This window comes from Pantherophis guttatus, chromosome 2 (genome assembly GCF_059756535.1).
Source record: "Pantherophis guttatus breed Tessera chromosome 2, ASM5975653v1, whole genome shotgun sequence".
Lineage (NCBI taxonomy): Eukaryota > Metazoa > Chordata > Lepidosauria > Squamata > Colubridae > Pantherophis > Pantherophis guttatus.
This window is the reverse complement of record NC_142064.1, coordinates 258,200,341-258,219,169: the sequence shown is the minus strand read 5'-3', so window position 1 is coordinate 258,219,169 and position 18,829 is coordinate 258,200,341. Positions and strand designations below refer to the sequence as shown.

The window sequence follows — 18,829 nt, the reverse complement described above, 5'->3', positions numbered from 1 at the left end:
GGCTGTTCACCGCCCTGAGTCCTTCGGGAGTAGGGCGGTATAGAAATTCAATAAAATATAAATATAAATATGACATGTTTGACCCCTCCCTTGGGCTCATTCTGGTCACCTCCTATATCCACTCACTGCCAATTCTCAGATGATTGGAAACTCTGAAACAGTGAGTCCCATGTTATCAAATAGTCATTGTCATCTCTGCCAAGGTAGGCATCATAACAGCAAGAAAAAGTCTTCACATGGACATGCTGGCACCACTAACATCCAGTCAGAAATTGGAGGCAGATTTTTCAGATCCTCTGTGCTTTTCTTTATCTTCAGTAACTGATTGGTTGTGCCCACAACCCGACAAGTGATGACGATAGTTTCACATAATTAAAGTGCAAAGGAAGAGCAAGCTCTTATTAAAATAGGATTATGGATCATTAAGAAAAGACATCACATGACAGGGGCTTCCAAGTTCCCACAAACAAAGTCAATGGGGAAGTTGCTTGGGTAGAAAAGTAATGGGGAACAACCTGTCAGCTTATTGATTTTGGTTATAAGAAGCTAGCAGGGAAGCTTACAAATGGCGATCATGTGAGCACCGGATGTTGCAACCATCATTTATTTATTTATTTATTTGTTTCAATTTCTATACCGCCCTTCTCCAATTAGGACTCAGGGCGGTGAACAGCCAAAGTAAAAAACAGGACATACAAAATTTAAAAACAGTTTAAAATAATTAAATATTTTGGCCGTAAATTAAAACAACCCAATTTAAAATCAATTTAAAATTTAACTCAAGCCAGCCCAGCTAGTTGAAATAAATAGGTTTTCAGGGCCTGATGAAAAATCCGGAGGTCTGTTATTGTATGTATCTCTGGGGGGAGGTTGTTCCAGAGGGTGGGCACTGCCACAGAGAAGGCTTTCCCCCTGGGGGTCGCCAGCCGACATTGTCTGGCGGACGGCACTCTGAGGAGGCCCACTCTGTGCGAGCGTACTGGCCGGTGGGAGGCTATTGGTGGCAGAAGGCGGTCTCGTAGGTACCCCGGCCCTAAGCCATGGAGTGCTTTAAAGGTGGTCACCAATACATTGAAGCACACCCGGAAGACCACCGGGAGCCAGTGCAGCTCGTCGTCCCCATAATCCCCCGCGCGGCCGCGTTCTGGACCAGCTGGAGCCTCCGGGTGCACCCCAGGGGGAGCCCCATGTAGAGAGCATTGCAGTAGTCCAGGCGGGAAGTGACGAGTGCCTGAGTGACTGTGCGTAGGGAGTCCCGATCTAGAAAGGGGCGCAACTGGCGTATCAGGCGAACCTGATAAAAAGCCCCCCTGGCCACGGCCATCAAATGATCTTCTAAAGACAGCCGTGCATCCAGGAGGACGCCCAAGTTACGAGCCCTATCCGTGGGGGTGAGTGATTCGCCCCCAATAGCCAGCGATGGCGTCAGCTGGCTATATCGGGACGCCGGAAGCCACAGCCACTCAGTCTTGGAGGGGTTGAGTCGGAGCCTATTTCTCCCCATCCAGGCCCGCACGGCCTCCAGGCACTGGGACATCACTTCAAGGGCATCGTTGGGGTGGCCTGGGGTGGAGATGTACAGCTGGGTATCATCGGCGTACTGATGGAACTCCACCCCGAAGCCACGGATGATCTCACCCAGCGGCTTTACATAAATGTTGAACAGAAGGGGTGAGAGGACTGACCCTTGTGGCACCCCACAAGCAAGGTGCCTCGGGGTCGACTGCTGCCCCCCTGTCAACACAGATTGCGACCGGTCAGAGAGGTAGGAGGAGAACCACCGCAGAACAGTGCCCCCCACCCCCAACCCTGCCAACTGGTGCAACATGATACCATGGTCGATGGTATCAAAAGCCGCTGAGAGGTCTAACAGGACCAGGATAGAGGAGCAACCCCTATCCCGAGCCCTCCAGAGATCATCCACCAACGCGACCAATGCCGTTTCTGTGCTGTGCCCAGGCTGGAAGCCGGACTGGAGCAGGTCTAGATAGACAGCTTCATCCAGGTACCGGGGAAGCTGTCGCGCTACCACACTCTCAATAACCTTCGCAACGAAGCGAAGGTTGGAGACTGGACGATAGTTAGCCAAAACAGCCGGATCCAGAGAGGGCTTCTTGAGGAGGGGCCTCACAACCGCTTTTTTCAAAGCGGCCGGCAGGACCCCCTCACTCAAAGAAGTGTTAACAATCTTCTGGAGCCAGCCTCGTGTTACCTCCTGGGAAGCCAGTACCAACCAGGAGGGACACGGGTCCAATAAACATGTGGTCGCGTTCAGCCGTCCCAGGACCCTGTCCATGTCCTTGGGAGCCACAGGATCATGAGAACCAGTTGTCAGGTCATTATCCTCATGCCCTCGTCACCTCCCGTCTGGACTATTGTAACGTTCTCTACATGGGGCTCCCCTTGAGGAGCACTCGGAGGCTCCAACTGGCGCAGAGTGCGGCCGCGCGGGTGGTAATGGGAGCGACGTGTCGCTCCCATGTAACACTTCTCCTGCGTGAGCTGCACTGGCTCCCGGTGGTCTTCCGAGTGCGCTTCAAGGTTTTGGTTATCACCTTTAGAGCGCTCCATGGCTTAGGACCTGGTTATTTGCGGGACCACCTGCTACCACCAATAGCCTCCCACCGACCAGTACGCTCCCATAGAGAGGGGCTCCTCTGGGTGTCGTCAGCCTAACAATGTCGACTGGCAGCTCCCAGGGGGAGAGCCTTCTCTGTGGGAGCACCTACTCTCTGGAATGAGCTCCCCCCGGAGATACAGAGGATCCCGGATCTGCGTACCTTCCGTCGCGCACTCAAGACGTTCTTATTTCACCAAGCTGGCCTGACCTAAGTTTCTCCCCTTTTTAAATGGAAATTTTAAATTTTATTTATTTATTTATTTATTTATTAGATTTTTATACCACCCTCTCTCCCGAAGGACTCGGGGCGGTGAACAGCCAAAATTAAAAAACATACAATATAAACAATTAAAATACGTTTAAGACAGAATTAAATCTAAAATGGCTCCCCAATTTAAAACGCCTTACCCATACCCCTATAAATAAGACGAATTTAAAATTTAAAAATTTAAAATTTCCACATTTAAAAAGGGGGAAGATTTAGGCCAGGCCAGCTTGATAAAATAGAAAAGTCTTAAGCGCCCGGCGGAAGGTGCACAGATCCGGGATCCTACGTATCTCCGGGGGGAGCTCGTTCCAAATCGTAGGTGCCCCCACAGAGAAGGCTCTCCCCCTAGGGGCAGACAGCCGACATTGTTTGGCCGACGGCACCCGGAGGAGCCCCTCTCTATGGGAGCGTACTGGCCGGTGGGAGGCTATTGGTGGTAGCAGGCGGTCCCGTAAATAACCAGGTCCTAAGCCATGGAGCGCTTTAAAGGTGATAATCAGAACCTTGAAGCGCACTCGGAAGACCACCGGGAGCCAGTGCAGCTCGTGCAGGAGAGGTGTCACATGGGAACTCCATGTCGCTCCCATCACCACCCGCGTGGCCGCACTCTGCGCCAGTTGGAGCCTCCAAGTGCACCTCAAGGGGAGCCCCATGTAGAGAGTGTTGCAGTAGTCCAGACGAGAAGTAACGAGGGCATGAGTGACTGTGTGTAGGGAGTCCCGATCTAGATAGGGACGCAACTGGCGGATCAGGCGAACCTGATGAAAAATCCTCCCGGACACGGCCGTCACATGCTCTTCTAACGACAGCCGTGAATCCAGGAGGAGACCCAGGTTGCGGGCCCTATCCGTGGGGGCCAATGATTCGCCCCCAATAGTCAGCGATGGCACTAGCTGACTATATCGGGACGTCGGAAACCACAGCCACTCGGTCTTGGATGGGTTGAGCCTGAGCCTGTTCCTCCCCATCCAGATCCGTACGGCCTCCAGGCACTGGGACATCACTTCAAGGGCATCGTTGGGGTGGTCCGGGGTGGAGATGTACAGCTGGGTGTCATCCGCGTACTGATGGTACTTCACCCCAAAACCACAGATGATCTCGCCCAGCGGCTTTACATAAATGTTGAACAAAAGGGGCGAGAGGACCGATCCCTGCGGCACCCCACATATGAGGGGCCTCGGGGTCGACCTCTGCCCCCCTGTCAACACAGACTGCGACCGGTCGGAGAGAAAGGAGGAGAACCACCTTAGTACGGTGCCTCCCACCCCCAACTCTTCCAACCGGTGCAGCATGATACCATGGTCGATGGTATCAAAAGCCGCTGAGAGATCTAACAGGACCAGGACAGAGGAGCAGCCCCTGTCCCGAGCCCTCCAGAGATCATCAACCAACGCGACCAATGCCGTTTCCGTGCTGTACCCAGGCCTGAAACCCGACTGGAACGGATCCAGATACGACGCTTCATCCAGGTACTGGGGAAGCTGTCCCGCAACCACACTCTCAACAACCTCAACAACCAAAATTTGGTCTTAAATTATTGGGGTTTTAAATTTTCAGCCAAATTATTTAATTCGTTTTATTTTATTTTAAATTTTGTACTCATATGTTTTATTCTATGGCTGTTCACTGCCCTGAGTCCTTCAGGAGTAGGGCGGTATACAAATTGAAATAATAATAATAATAATAATAATAATAATAATAATAATAATAATAATAATAATAATAATAATAATAATAATAATAATAATCCAAAATTACCTATAGTTAGCCATTATAACTCAGCACTCACATTGATGGACAAAGATTGTTTAAAACACCCGAAAAGGAGATTACTTTACAAGACATAATATTTTATACCTGCAGCCTATACAAAAATAGCTTCTAAAATCAGGAGCCCACATAGCTTTTCATCATTAGATGCTCCTTAGTGTTCATATCAGGTCTCAGAATAATGATGTAGCATTTGGGGACAAAGATGCAGCCCAGTAAACCAAGGCTGGAGGCCAGGATGGAGAAGATCTGCACAGCCACCATGTATTTCCCTTTGGTGCTCAGGTAAGTGGGGACAAAGGAGATCCAAACACTGCAGAAAACCAGCATGCTGAAGGTGATCCACTTGGCTTCATTGAAGGTCCCTGGGAGTTTTCTGGCTAGAAAAGCCACCATGAAGCAGATGGTAGCCAGAAACGCCATGTAGCCAAGGGCAGTGTAGAACATGGTAACTGAGCCTTCATTACACTGCAAGATGATCTGTCCTGGTTGGGAATGCAGGTCAAAATCTGGAAATGCAGGAGAAATTCCTAGCCATACAAGGCAGATGCCCACCTGAACCCCAGAACAGGACAAGACAATAGAGATAGCCAAACTCTTTCCCAGCCATTTCCTCATCATGCTGCCTGGCTTTGTGGCCAGAAATGCCACCACCACCATGACAGTCTTGGCCAGCAATGAAGAAACAGCAACTGAAAAAATAATACTGAAGGTGGTTTGTCGAAGAAGACAGGTAACTTTCTTAGGTCGACCCATAAATAGAAAGGAGGTCAAGAAGGAAAGCAGGAGGGCGATCAAGAGTATGTAGGTGAGGTCCCGGTTATTGGCTTTGACTATGGGAGTTTCTCGGTACTTAATGAAGATTCCCAGAACAAAGGCAGTAGTTATGGATAAGGCAAAGGCAAAAAGAATCAGGATGAGACCTAAATTTTCTTTATAGGACAGGAAAGTTATAACCTTGGGGATACATTGATCTCTCTTCTCATTGGAATGCTGATCATCTGGACACTTTTCACAATGGGCTGCATCTGAAAAACAGAAAAACGTGTCTATAGAATTATAGGAAATACAAATGAAATCAATTACTACAACAATACATAAAACATGTTTTTATAAATGATGGGGTGAGAGAAGATATTGACAGAAGTGGAGAACATATTGGAAAATACTTATCCATCATACTTAGTCAAACCTAAGTAGGAAATGTGAGAAAATATATTAATGGATAAATCCTTCATTAATCGTTTTCATCTTCTCTACTACTCATTTATTGATACTATATTATATTTTATTATTGTTACTGTGTTGCTTCTGGTCGAGAGACAGAATCACACTTGGCCAAATAAAGTTTATATTCTATTCTGTTCTGTTCTGTTCTGTTCTGTTCCGTTCCGTTCCGTTCCGTTCCGTTCCGTTCCGTTCTGTTCTGTTCTGTTCTGTTCTGTTCTGTTCCGTTCTGTTCCATTCTGTTCCATTCCATTCTGTTCCGTTCCGTTCTGTCCTGTCCTGATCTGTTCCGTTCCGCCCCATCCCATCCCATCCCATCCCATCCCATCCCATCCCATCCCATCCCATCCCATCCCATCCCATCCCATTCCATTCCATTCCATTCCATTCTATTCTATTCTATTCTATTCTATTCTATTCTATTCTATTCTATTCTATTCTATTCTATTCTATATGATCTATGAGAAATAGTGAGGAAGTGCTATGGAAAATGAGTTACATCGGATGGACACAAATTTAGAATTTTGGCTTTAATTAACTAAATTGTTGTTGGAATGCAATTGTTGTCTTGTTACATTGCATATTTCATAGCGGCAAAGGATGCACTCTGGGCTCTTATATCATGTTTGCTCACTTGATTGTTCCAACAAAGAGAGGTTGTTGTACATTGATTGAAATGGTATTAATTAGAACCAATTTTTATCTCCACTTCATGTTCATTATGGAGTGTGGCTCTTAAAACCCCAAGGCTGACCTGGGGCTAGAAAAGAACCCATGCTGGAGCTCAGTACATCTCCAGGGCGGCCTACACCACAATCAGGCCAAATCATGTTCAAGAAATAATTCAACATTTCTGCTGACCAGAAGACTTTTCTTCTTTCCTGATACCAGGTAAGAAGATAATTATCTGAGAGATTTCAGCGGTTTTTCATTATTTATTTAATAGCCAAATCTTCATGAAAAATTGGGTGATAGTAACCAATCCTTAAAAAGTTTGTGGAACTTTCAGAAATTCCATTTTTCTTACTTTGTGGAATCATAAGCATACTATGCTACTAATTAGGTTGATAAATAGTAGGGAAAAAACATCTTTACCAAACACTGATAGAAATGCAAGTGACTTTTGACTGCATCGTGAATATGTCTCTTTTTTTCCAAAGCCACCTACCTTCTTTCTCAGAGAATGTTCCTTCCGTACACAGAGAACAGTCATAGCAACAAACTCGTGTTCCCTCATTCATAACCTTGGCATGTCCCGGGTAACAACTTTCTGTACATCTAGAAGAAGGCACTATCTAATTATAACAATAAAGATCAGTCAGAGCAACATATGAATTATATGGGTTTATTTCAATGAACTGGTTTCTGGAAAACAACAAACTCAGCGAAGGAATAGTGGCATAGCAATTATTGATGGATACCCCCATCTTCTATCCTTTCTCTCTGTTGGAGGTATCATCTAACAGTGACCTTTATGGAATAAGACTCTCCACAGAAATGGTAAATGAAAGTTGATTCTCTTTCTCTGTAAATCTTTACTATCAATTCAGAAACATTGTGTCAATTATCCCATTGCATTAAACAGCCAAAGAAACTCCTGGGACATTTTTTCCCCCAGGAGTATAACTTTACTGAAAAGCCATATGGGAACGGAAGTAGAAAAGCCAGTTCTGATGTTTTTGCACACAAACAGTATAGGAAAACCTTTTTTCACCCTGCCCCTGGGCCTCCCATTGTCCATTGTCCACTAATCAATTGCACTTGCTTTATTTTGGACACAGCCTGTTTACTTCAGACATTTCCAGTCAATGACCTTGGGGGGTTTTTCTCACATTTCCAGGCTGCACTCTTGCATTCCAGAATTCCCCCCAAACCTCCTCTTAAATTCCAATGTCTTCCCTCCCTCCTCCCATTACTGTTATCTGGTTGCAAGCAGGGCTGCATAGTGAGTCAATGATGACACACTGTTTTCTACATTCTGAAGAAAGATGGTTCCATTGCAAAAGGTGCCTGTCCTTACTGCATGTGTGAAAGGCTATATCTACTTTCTTCTTTTTTTGTGGGGGTGGAAGGAGGAAACTTCCAAAATCTGGGCTTATTTATTGTGGCAAGAGTCCCTATCTTTCTCTTGCATAGCTGCACATTGTATCTGTCAGAGTTCCAAGTAACAGACTGAAAGTAATCAAAATTCTGAGGCCTAGAGTTTCCTCAAAATATGAATTTATTAGGAATGTCCTATTGACACAGCTGGTGAAAACCTGACTGAAGGACCTGAGGTTTCCCCCATTCAAATCAAAACCCAAAGTTCTTTCCCCAGGTCTCCCAGCTATCTCTGTCTCATCTCTCACACTCCCAGAGGTGCAACCGGCCTTGCTGTGGCAGCCCAGAAGATGCTCTTAAAATGGCTTCAAGGCTAACAGTATCATCATGTATAAATGATTTTTTTGGTAACTGACTTCATTTCCTCCACCCCATTTTCAACTTGATATCTTTCTTTTGTGCAATTCAATGTACTTGTCAACTCTCAAAGCATTTCTAGTCTGCTCTCGAGTTATCATGGGCAGAAAGGGGGGAGAACTGTCAGAGCAGTTCAGCAGTCATGTTTACAAGCACATTCCATGCATACCTTCCTCCAAGGTCAGATATCAGTTTACCAGAGCCAGTTTGTGAGGCATGGTTTCTACAGTCCGCAGAAGTGCCTCATTAGACAATGTGATTTATGACACAGCCTGGGAGGAGTGGGGTAACAGGGTCATAGTTAAGTCATAAATTACATGCGGTAGAGTTGACTACACTTGGCAAGCCGCCGACATGGTGCTCCTAAGAAATAACTGGATTTCTTTTGAAACTTGGCTCGAGGCTCATGAGTTAATTAGGGCATTCGTCGGAGCCCTGACAGGACTATTCTCTTGAAACTTTGGTTATTGTCTTATTGAAAATAAGATTGTTTCATAGTTTATTCATTATGAAATCATATTGTGACTTAATAATGAAGACTGTAAGTGCCCCAACACAACCGGTGATGTAGCAGTTTTCAATTTGTGGATAACTACTAAAAAACCTCTAAAGATACGTAATATACTATGAATTACAGGGGCTTTAGGTTTCGTTATTTGGAGGGTGTGTGGACTATTATCAATAAGAATTATTTTGGACTTCCGGTTGGCGCGCGGAGAGTGGACGGGAAAATAGTGGGGCTCTTTGGAGTCCTGCGAAAACCCTGTCTTTTAAGCCACAGCCGGCAGGTCTGCAGACCTACCCTGTCCTGGAGGGACAGGGGATTAGAGAGGGACCCCTTGGATGGCTGAGAGGAACGGGCAGGTTCCTCGGGGCCAGAGGATTGCCCTCTGCGCCGGCGGTGGTGGGAGAGGCAGCCATGATGGCTTCCCCAAAGCTTTGGCAGCCAGGACAAGCAAAGTGCAGGAGGAGACACAGGAGCAAAAGATGTTTGAATGCCGTGTGGATTAGCCCAGGAGAGAACAGTCTTCAAAGATTTAAATACTAATAATGCCCTGGCTCTAATAGCGGCTAAGAACTATTTGGGCAAAGAATTTAAACAATTAACAAGGAGAAGACCCATTAAAGGACAATAGCACCAATTGACTGCTTTTGGAATTTAACGTCCCTTTGGATGGATTTAAAATTTGATATTTTCTTGGTCTTTAATGAGAATGGATTAGTTTGGAAGGAGAGAAGAAGGAGAAGAGGAAACAAGCAGAATGTTTTTTTTAAAAGCTATGAGAATAACAAGCAGAGGAAGTTAAAATGGCTGAGAGAATGAAAGTGCAAATTGCAACTGTGGAAAGTTTGCTGTTTAAAGAAGAAACTTTGTCTCTTGCTTCCAGAATTGGATTATTTTGAGGAAAAAATAAGGAGGCTTGATTTTAGATGTCTTTGGACTACTTATGGACAGTTGAAAAAAAGAAATTAATTGGAACAATTAAAATCACTGATTAATGGTGTTCTAACATAAGGGAAGGGTGGAGCCCCACAAGAAGACATGATGATACCATATATGGAATACAAAAGAACTAAATCCTTTAGTCTTTATAACTTTATTGATATTGGAACTGAAAAGAAAAAAAAGAAAGAAAGTTTGGACAGATTAGCAAGATGAGAAAAGTACCACAGTTTGATTAAAATGGATGTAAATACTTTCTATGTAATTGATGTCTAAATAATGTAAGGAGGAGCGTTCTCCTGCTTCTTTCTCTCTCTTTTCTATTTTTTCTTTCCTTTTTAAAATATCCTCTTATTATATTCCTCTCTTTTTGTTTTCCTTTTTTTCCCCTTTCTCTTTTTGAATCTCTCTTTTTGATTTTTTCTGCTATACTTTTATTCCTTTTTTCTTCTCCCTTTCTCTTTCCCACTTTTACTTTTCATTACTATTATTAAGAGAAGTGATTTTCAAGGTGGGGAAAATGTGATTATAGAAAAACTACAAGAAATATGAAGATTATGAATGAATTTTTGATTATTAATAAGAATCATTGATAGATTCAACGATTACAGAAGATTGTTTCTTTAAAATGGTTTAAAATATTGTTCTTTATAGAAAATAAGAAAACGTGAATGAAGCTTTGAATATTACCAAGAATTGTTTATAGATTTTATGACTATTTTAAAGTGAGAAATGTCATTATAGATAAACTACAAAAAATGTGGATATTTTGAAAGAATTTCTTAAAAAATATATATATTAATAAGCATTCCAATGGTTACAGAAAATGGATTTGAAAATGGTTTAAAATGTTGTTTTACATAGAAAAACAAGAAACAAATGAGAAATGGGAGAAATTTAAAGAAAATTAATAGTTCAGGAGAGAGTAGGAGAGAAGATATATACTAAAACACATTATTCCTTTAAATTGGCAAAGAAGTATGATTTTGGGGATCAGATGATCAAAGCTCAATTGTGAATTAGTCAAATATAAGATTAGGAGCGGAGGAAAGCATTTCTGGAGAACAGCTGATTAGGCTGTGAACCAGCCAAAAATAAACCTAAGAGGAGTGAAGGAGGCAATGCTGGAGAGCAGTGAGAGCCAAACTGCGAACCAGTCAAATATAGAGTAAGGAGTGGAGGAAAGCATCCCTGGAAAACAGCTAATTAAGTTGTGAACCAGCCAAAAACAAACTTAGGAGGAGTGGAGGAGACAATGCTGGGGACCAGTTAAAGCTAAACTGTGAACCTGCTAAATATAAGGTAAGGAGTGGAGGAAAGCATCCCTGGAAAACAGCAAATTATGCTGTGAACCAGCCAAAAATAAACTTAGGAGGAGAGGAGGAGATAATACTGGGGAGCAGTTAAAGCTAAACTGTGAACCAGCGAAATATAGGTTAGGAGTGGAGGAAAGCATCCCTGGAAACCAGCTAATTAAGCTGCAATCCAGCCAAAAATAAACCTAGGAGGAGTGAAGGAGCTATTTCTGAAGAACAATTACTGATTTTGAAATGTTCTTAAGAGAGGAATAAAATACTTTATGTTGATTATTAGATGTGAGTTAAAAGAAACATTGAGCTGATTTGGGTCTTTGAAGTAAGGAAAATATATGAAATACTGATTGTTAAAATGATAAATGAATATTATAAAGAGCTGTTTAGATTTGAAGTTTAAGATTTAGGGTGATATTAAATGTTAGAATAAGATGTTAGATTGAATGAAAAAAATTGGGTTTAGATTTGTTCTTTTTTTTCTTTTTTTCCCCTTTAAGATGTTAACTGATGAAATTTAGAATTTATACTTATTTTATACCGGATCAAACCCTTGCTCTAAAAAGATGCTGTTTTATGTTTTATGTTTAAAAATAAATAAAAAAATAAATAAATAAAAAAAAAGGAATTATTTTGGAGCAGAAAATGTTGGGAGAAAAATAGGAGATCTCAAACTAAGCAGCTCCACCTACCTGACCAAATGATATTGGCCACAGGATGGCACTCTGATTGATGGAGACCTTGACTTCAGAGGAGCCTTCTCTTTCTACACTCCCAACTTTCACCCAAGGAACAGAATTTTTGGAAGATGGTTTCCAGTTCACGATGTCAAAGTCAGCAGTAGGAATTCCGTTTTCATCCAAATAAATCCCATCTCTGGAAGTGTTGTGAAGCTGAAAGTTTCTCAGAAACCAATGAAGCTGCAAAGACATAGAAAAATCACATTATTGGCACATCACCTGAAACCAGCTTAATGTGTTTCTCACTAGGAAATTGTCAAACACCGACAACATAATCATAACTAATGAAATCCTCTCTAGGTATAGAAATCCTTCACAGCTCCCCCAATATGCTAACAATTTAACAACACAAAATGAATAAAAGGATTACCATACAATGTGGGTGGGAAATCTATATTTCCTCCTTGGATTTCCAGATGTTTCTTGGAGCAAACACATCAGCTGGCACATCCACAAAAATAACAAATAAAGGAACTACTTCCCTATCAGTACTGCTGCCTCTATATGTCAAGGGGTGACCACTTTCAAACCACTCAATATCTGTTTCACTATCTGGCTTTTTGAAATTAACTTCACATCTACTTTGAGCAGTTATCCTGTGGCCTTCATTTGGCGATCCAGTTTAGCTGAAAATTCTTCTAGCAACACGTAATAAACTGTTCTTAACAAACTGTAAGTAAACTGAATGAGGAGGTCAACTTATTTTCCAAAGCACCAGAGGGCAGGACAAGAAACAATGGATGGAAACTAATCAAAGGGAGAAGCAACCTAGAACTAAGGAGGAATTTCCTAACAGCGAGGACAATTAACCTGTGGAACAGATTGCCTTCAGAAATTGTGGGGGCTTCATTACTGGAGATTTTTAAGAAGAGACTGGACAGCTACTTGTCTTTTTGTTTTTTGTAAACGGTTTTTTTTTTTACTTTAAAACACACAAACAAAGATACAATGCATCTTTTCTGAACAGAATATTGGCCCGGTCATAAATTTATTCAAATTTTTGTTCATCTTTAACATAATTTTATATATTCATTTTTTACCATAGTATTTCTTTCTTTCTAATTTTAATAAACTGATATTGCCCTTCATTCTAACCTCTAACCTTGGTATAATTCAATTTTTCTTTTTCTCCCCTAAGTTTGAACCCTTAAATTTAAATTCTCACAACATAATATAGTTCCCAATTATTTCCTTAAATTCCCTTATTTTGGTCACAAAACCAATTAAGCATAAATCTTTACTCAGATGTTCCAACTATTACAATCTTATGTATTAAGCTTATTTATATTTCTGAATCTTGTTTCAATTCTTGAAAACCCATACATGTTGCCATTACTTCATATTAACTTAATTAATTCATTATTACTATTCAATACCTTCCATATATCACAATTTTTTTTATCAGTTCATTTTTTAATTTACATTTTCATAGATCTTAAATTCAATTTTCAATTCATTGAATATTTATATTCTTATCTCTTATCTTAAAAGTTATAATTTCCAATTGTTATAATTTCCCTAATTAATTACAATTACTTAGCAATTCATTTTTTAAATTCACAATTTCATATATATTCCATCTGTCACAACTTATTCTCATTTCTAAGTAACATTCATTTATATCTATAACTTTTCCATCAATTCATTTTAATTCTAAATGCATACAATATATCACAATTCCTTACCAATTCATTTTTTAATTCACAATTTCATAGGTACTCCATCTGTCACAACCTATTCTTATTTCTAAATAAATCATAATCTCAATTGTTACCTTTTCTGACATTCATTTATTTCTAAAACTTTTACATCAATTCATTTTAATTCTAAGTGCCTACACAATGTTTCTCTCTTTCTTTCTCCCTTTCTCCCATTTTTTCCTTTTTCTTCTTTTTCTTCTCCCATCTTTTTATTTGCATTTTATATTCCTGCACTCTTATCTTTTGCATTTTATATTTCCCATTATTCTCCATCCCTTTCTCTTTTTTGTTCTTTCACTGTTAATCCCAGTGTAATCATTCATATTTTTATTATTTCTATTCCACCCCTTTTTTCCTACTTGTCTCTTTCCATTGTTAATCCCAATGTAATCTTTAAGTTTCACCTTTATTATTAAACTTCCTCCTTTACTCTTAATTTTCCTCTCTTTTTTATTATTACCAAGATAATCAGTTGAGTTTTCAATGTCTTTGTCTTTATCTTCATCTTTATTCTTAATCTCTCTTTCTTGCTTTTCATTCATCATTTCTTTATCCACTTGAGTGTTGTCTAACACATTTTCATCAGATCTTCCCTGTAGTATTGCAATTATTTCTCTTATTTCTGCTTTCAGTGACATATACATCATTTTCATCATTTCCTTTATTTCCTGCTCCATTTTGTTATATCTTGATTGGTATTATTCCAATTTTAAGTCCTGCTGCAATCCAGTTTCTTTGATCATCAAAGTCAAGTCACTTGCAGACAAAACAAAACCTCCTTAGCAATTCTCACAGCTGGTTATCACCATCAAAGTTTTTTATTTTTTTCAACAATAAGAGTCCAATGTTGTAATGATCCAATTTCGCCTGGAGGTGTCTCTCCAGAGTCCACAATTCCAATCAACGTTCTGTAAAAGTATCCATTTTGTTTATAATCCACATCGCCAATCTTCACTATCTTTTTATCCTCTTCTTTTTTGTTTTTATTTCACCAAGTCAATTTATAGTCTAATTCAAAATTTCAAAGTCCGTTTCCCCCCCTTTTCTTTTCCTTAATATGAAACTTCTATTACAGGGCTTTTTAGATTCCCCTTTATTTTTTGTCAAAATAAAGAAAGATCTTTTCAATTTCTTTCTAGGTTCTTAATTCTTCTAATTTTTTAAAGTCCTCCAAGTATTTTAATTTAAAAAAAAAACAAAAAATTTTCTGATCAGGTTTTGTCACTTTATAGTTTCCGCTTTAATCTTCTTCTTCCATCCTTTCCCCCACGCCCAGTAGCCACTGTTATTCCTCTGGGACATTTATAACTGATTTAAAAGTCCTCTTTTTTTCTTTTTCTGCCTATGAGCTGGTTGTCACTCACCTGGCATCAATGTTCTGCTCAATTCGCAGCTCCTGCACAATGCTTAGTCTGATTGCCCCAGCTTACTGGCGTTCGCAATGGCCACTGCCCCCTGCTGCCAAGTCAGGGAGAGTTCCCTCTGACCTCCAAGGAACTTGCCTGTTCCTCTTGGTCTTCTGAGGTGCCTCTCCTTCTTCCCTGTCCCTACAGGACAGATTCGGTCCGAAGACCCCTCGGCAGCGGTTCGTCAGTCCGGGATGTCGCAAGGCTCATCAGAGCCTGCTAATCCCTGACTGTGACGTTTCCAGTCGAATCCGACAGCCACTTGTCTGAAGTGGTATAGGGTCTCCTGCTTGAGCAGGGGGTTGGACCAGAAGACCTCCAAGATCCCTTCCAGCTCTACTCTGATTGGGTGATTGAATATTGACATATTTGCATTTTAGGTACCCATAAGAACCTGATTGGAGGATTGCTAGAGTATCTTGAAGCTCATTTAGTTTGCAAATGAGAAAAATTGCTTTGTCACTATTGAGGTGTCTCTGTCACTACAGCATCCTAAACCAGTCCAGGTAGTTTCAGTTTGGAAGAGTTATTCCCATAATGTCTCTGTCATTCTCAAATACTATAAACTGGACAATTGTTGTTTGGAGTGTCTCACCCTTCTCTGCGTCCAATTTTATACAGTGAAAGGGGAGCACCCAGGGGTGGGATTCTACTGATTCAGACCAGTTCAGCTGAACTGGTAGCTCCAATGATCAGCTGGGAGCGAACCGGTTCTCTCCAACGATCAGTTGGGGCCACCCGTCTGAGCTTTACTTATCTATATCTTCGCAGCTGATTAGCGCGGCAGAACGGATTGTCACGCCTCAGCTGTTTTAATTCCCTAGCACCAATGCGGAAGTGATTTTTCATTCAATTGTGCACGCATGTGTAGCGAAGCTCACAATCACCAAACTGGTTGTTAAGCCGGTAGGATCCCACCACTGGGAGTATCAGTGAAATCTCAAAGAAGAAGTCTTACCTGCCATGGCTGTATACATTGGAGTGACCGATGGTCTCCAACCTGCATTCGCCTCTTACTCAGTTGGGAGGAAGAGACAACATTGAGGACTGAGGCCATAGCTTGGATTGCTTTCGAAATACCGGAGCCATCCTCAGTCACCCTTCCTGCAAGCACATCATGGGGTGGTAATAGGCTGCTCTCTTTTTCTGTGCATCTTTCCCAAACTTTCTTAGACAACACAGACCTTGAAAAGGAACACTGAAACGCTTCATTTACAAACTGTTTCTCTGTAGAGGAATATGAACTAAAATTATAATATTGTCCCCTGTTTGTCTGGGTGAGGAAGGAAAACAAAACATGTTTATGTTGGAGATCAAAATATTTGGAAAACATTTTTACACATAAATATGACAAAGTTGTTGCAATCCACACTTTTTCTGCAATGAATGTATTCTTCCTTTCACTATCACGTATTACTGATACTAGCATTGCTGTGGCCTGAAAATCCAGTTGAAAAACTACAATTTTTACTTCAGTGTTGATTAGAAGGTCTACTATTTTCCTTTTTTCTTGTTCAAACATGTTTCCGGTACGTATATCCACATTCGTTGCTGGGATGGCCTCTGAGAGGACAATGCATATCCCATTTTTTACAGCTAGAGTTTCCAAACTTTTTTTAAGGTTTTCTCCTCTTTCGTTGTCCTGAGAAAGGAGGCTGATCCATGTCCATCGGAAATGAAGGAGCAGCTTGACAATTGCTGAATTAGGAGGTTCTTGCTTTGGAGTCATCTGGTAGAAAAAAGGAAAATGGTGCTTTGGCTCAGGTATGTGGCTGAAAATACCAAAGTTGATCTAAGATGAAAGAGAATATATTGGCAGTTAGTGTCACTTTTAATAGTAATAGCACTTAGACTTATATACTGCTTTATAGTGCTTTACAGCCCCCTCTAAGCAGTTTACAGAGTCAGCATATTGCCCCCAACAATCTGGCTCTTCATTTTACTCAGCTCGGAAGGATGGAAGGCTGAGTCAACCTTGAGCCTGGTGAGATTCGAACTGCCAAATTGCAGGCAGCCTGCAGCCAGCAGAAGTAGCCTGTAGTACTGCACTCCAACCACTGCAACACTGCGGCTCCTAATCCTAATCCTAAAAGATAGATGTTTAAATACTGTATAAGGGCTTTTCTCTAATGCTGAGAGAATTTTATAGAAAAAAGTAACTGTATAATTTTAGCTTGGTCCCTTAATATTTTCTATTCTGCTCCTCTTTGTTTCCTCTGAGGCGAGGGAACTCTGACTTAATCTATGGGTGATCAACATGGGTGATCCCCAGGCTGCATACAGTTCTGCAGCCTGCAGCTTACATTTCAAACCCTATACGTACAGTTATGGATGCAGTGAGGCACTATTGCTGTCAACAATTGAGGCTCAATTGAGTGAGCACTACACATTCTGTGGATCAGCTACATAGTAGATCATCAGGTTCTGCAAGTGGTTCAGGTCAGATAAGAGAATCTTAATATATTAGAATAGAGAAAGCTCATGATTTAACAGGGATACACACAGAGAGAACCACATTCAGATTCAGAGTGACTGTTAAATCAGACACTCTAGTGCGAAACTCCAACTACTCTATGAAAGTACAATGACTGATCCTTTTGCTTAGGGCTCTATACATCAACAGGCATTTGAGCAGTTGAAGGCAGACCTTAAAAAGTACTTGGCTTTGGGACTTCTACAATATAGAAAGGACTTTGGACATGGTGTTTTAACTCAACAACATGGAGACTCCTATAGATGGGATGCAGTTGCACAGGCATACTGCCTTTTTTATGTACATTGTCAGCAACAAGTTGGATACTGACCATGCAAAGGACATTCTGTTACACAGTATGATGTCATTATGTACGTACATAAAGTACAACCTTTTCTATGCTTTTATGACCAAACCCATCCTTTTGGTACCAGTCATTAACTTTTCAATTTATAGCTCACTCATTCAGCACTTATACATCCTTGATTCTCCTTTGTCTTTCTTTGTCATGCCCATTTTTAAAATACCAAACAACCACCATCTCCCACTCATTTTATTATCACTTTTGACAAACTCACACTTTCACTTCCCAAAACTGCTATTGTGGGTATTTCAGCAAAAAAATCTTGCAACAGGCCACATTTTACTATGCCCTTTCTCCAAGCATTTGTGTGCCAAAATATTTCTCTATCATTTCCCCGACATTAGTAGACATTCTACCATGGGACCTGAGTTCATTTACATGCTTTTTCATTTCTTTAAAGAAAGGCTCTTTAGTGGCAGAAATGGAGAAGTCACAAGCTAAAGATATTGTTTCAAAGTCATGTTGTGGCAGGGAGACTAAAGTCATATCTATGCATTTTTTGGGGGAAACAAAATTATTTCAGGTATTTTAATATCTAATTACGTTTTGGAGATAATATGAGGTCTGCAGTCTAGGCTAATTTGAAGATCATACAACATGGAATTAAGTTCATTTTAGCTTCATACCTGTGGAATTTTGTAGATGCCCAAGAAAGTAGAAATGTGATCAAAGAATTCAGTATCCATCTCTTCAAGAACTGCCAGCAGGTTCTTTTGTCTTCCACATCTATAGTTTGGGACATTCTCCTGACCTGTAGACAGCAAGTCCATCATGACCTCATAGGTGATCCTGGCATTGAGGAAGTTATCATAGATGTTGTAACCCAGTGTGATATTGGGTAACACTCTTGGGCTCTGGTTGATTTTATGAACAGTCAAGAAGAAGAGCAGGGTGAGGTGGAACATCATCGAATTACTGCAAAATAATAGCCTATTTGTACAATGTCATTAGGTAGCTCACATCCATCCATAAAGCATATCATAGATAAAACACAAATGAAAACATAGCGTTCCTCCAAGGTGTCAGACCAAACATCCTCTCAACTGAATC

At 41.0% G+C, this 18,829-nt stretch overlaps 1 protein-coding gene across 1 annotated transcript; it reads right to left on the bottom strand.

Moving 5' to 3' along the window:
• Window positions 1–4,684: 4,684 nt before the first annotated feature.
• On the bottom strand, window positions 4,685–18,684 carry LOC148115655 (vomeronasal type-2 receptor 26-like). The gene is made up of 5 exons (XM_087885212.1): window positions 18,406–18,684; window positions 16,414–16,671; window positions 11,789–12,016; window positions 7,054–7,180; window positions 4,685–5,707 (listed from the first exon to the last, which is right to left on the bottom strand). The coding sequence occupies exons 1-5, from the start codon at window positions 18,682–18,684 to the stop codon at window positions 4,776–4,778; spliced, it is 1,824 nt and encodes a 607-aa protein (XP_087741338.1). The 3' UTR covers window positions 4,685–4,775.
• Between the last annotated feature and the right edge of the window lie 145 nt (window positions 18,685–18,829).

What these genes read in the sequence shown, in the direction of transcription:
- LOC148115655 (XM_087885212.1), bottom strand. Translation starts at nt 18,684, where the DNA reads ATGTTCCACCTCACCCTGCTCTTCTTCTTGACTGTTCATAAAATCAAC. An exon ending in GCATCTACAAAATTCCACAG is followed by an intron (nt 16,672 to 18,405) that starts GTATGAAGCTAA and finishes TTTTTCTACCAG; the next exon opens with ATGACTCCAAAGCAAGAACC. An exon ending in ACCTTCTAATCAACACTGAA is followed by an intron (nt 12,017 to 16,413) that starts GTAAAAATTGTA and finishes ATGTCTTTGCAG; the next exon opens with CTTCATTGGTTTCTGAGAAA.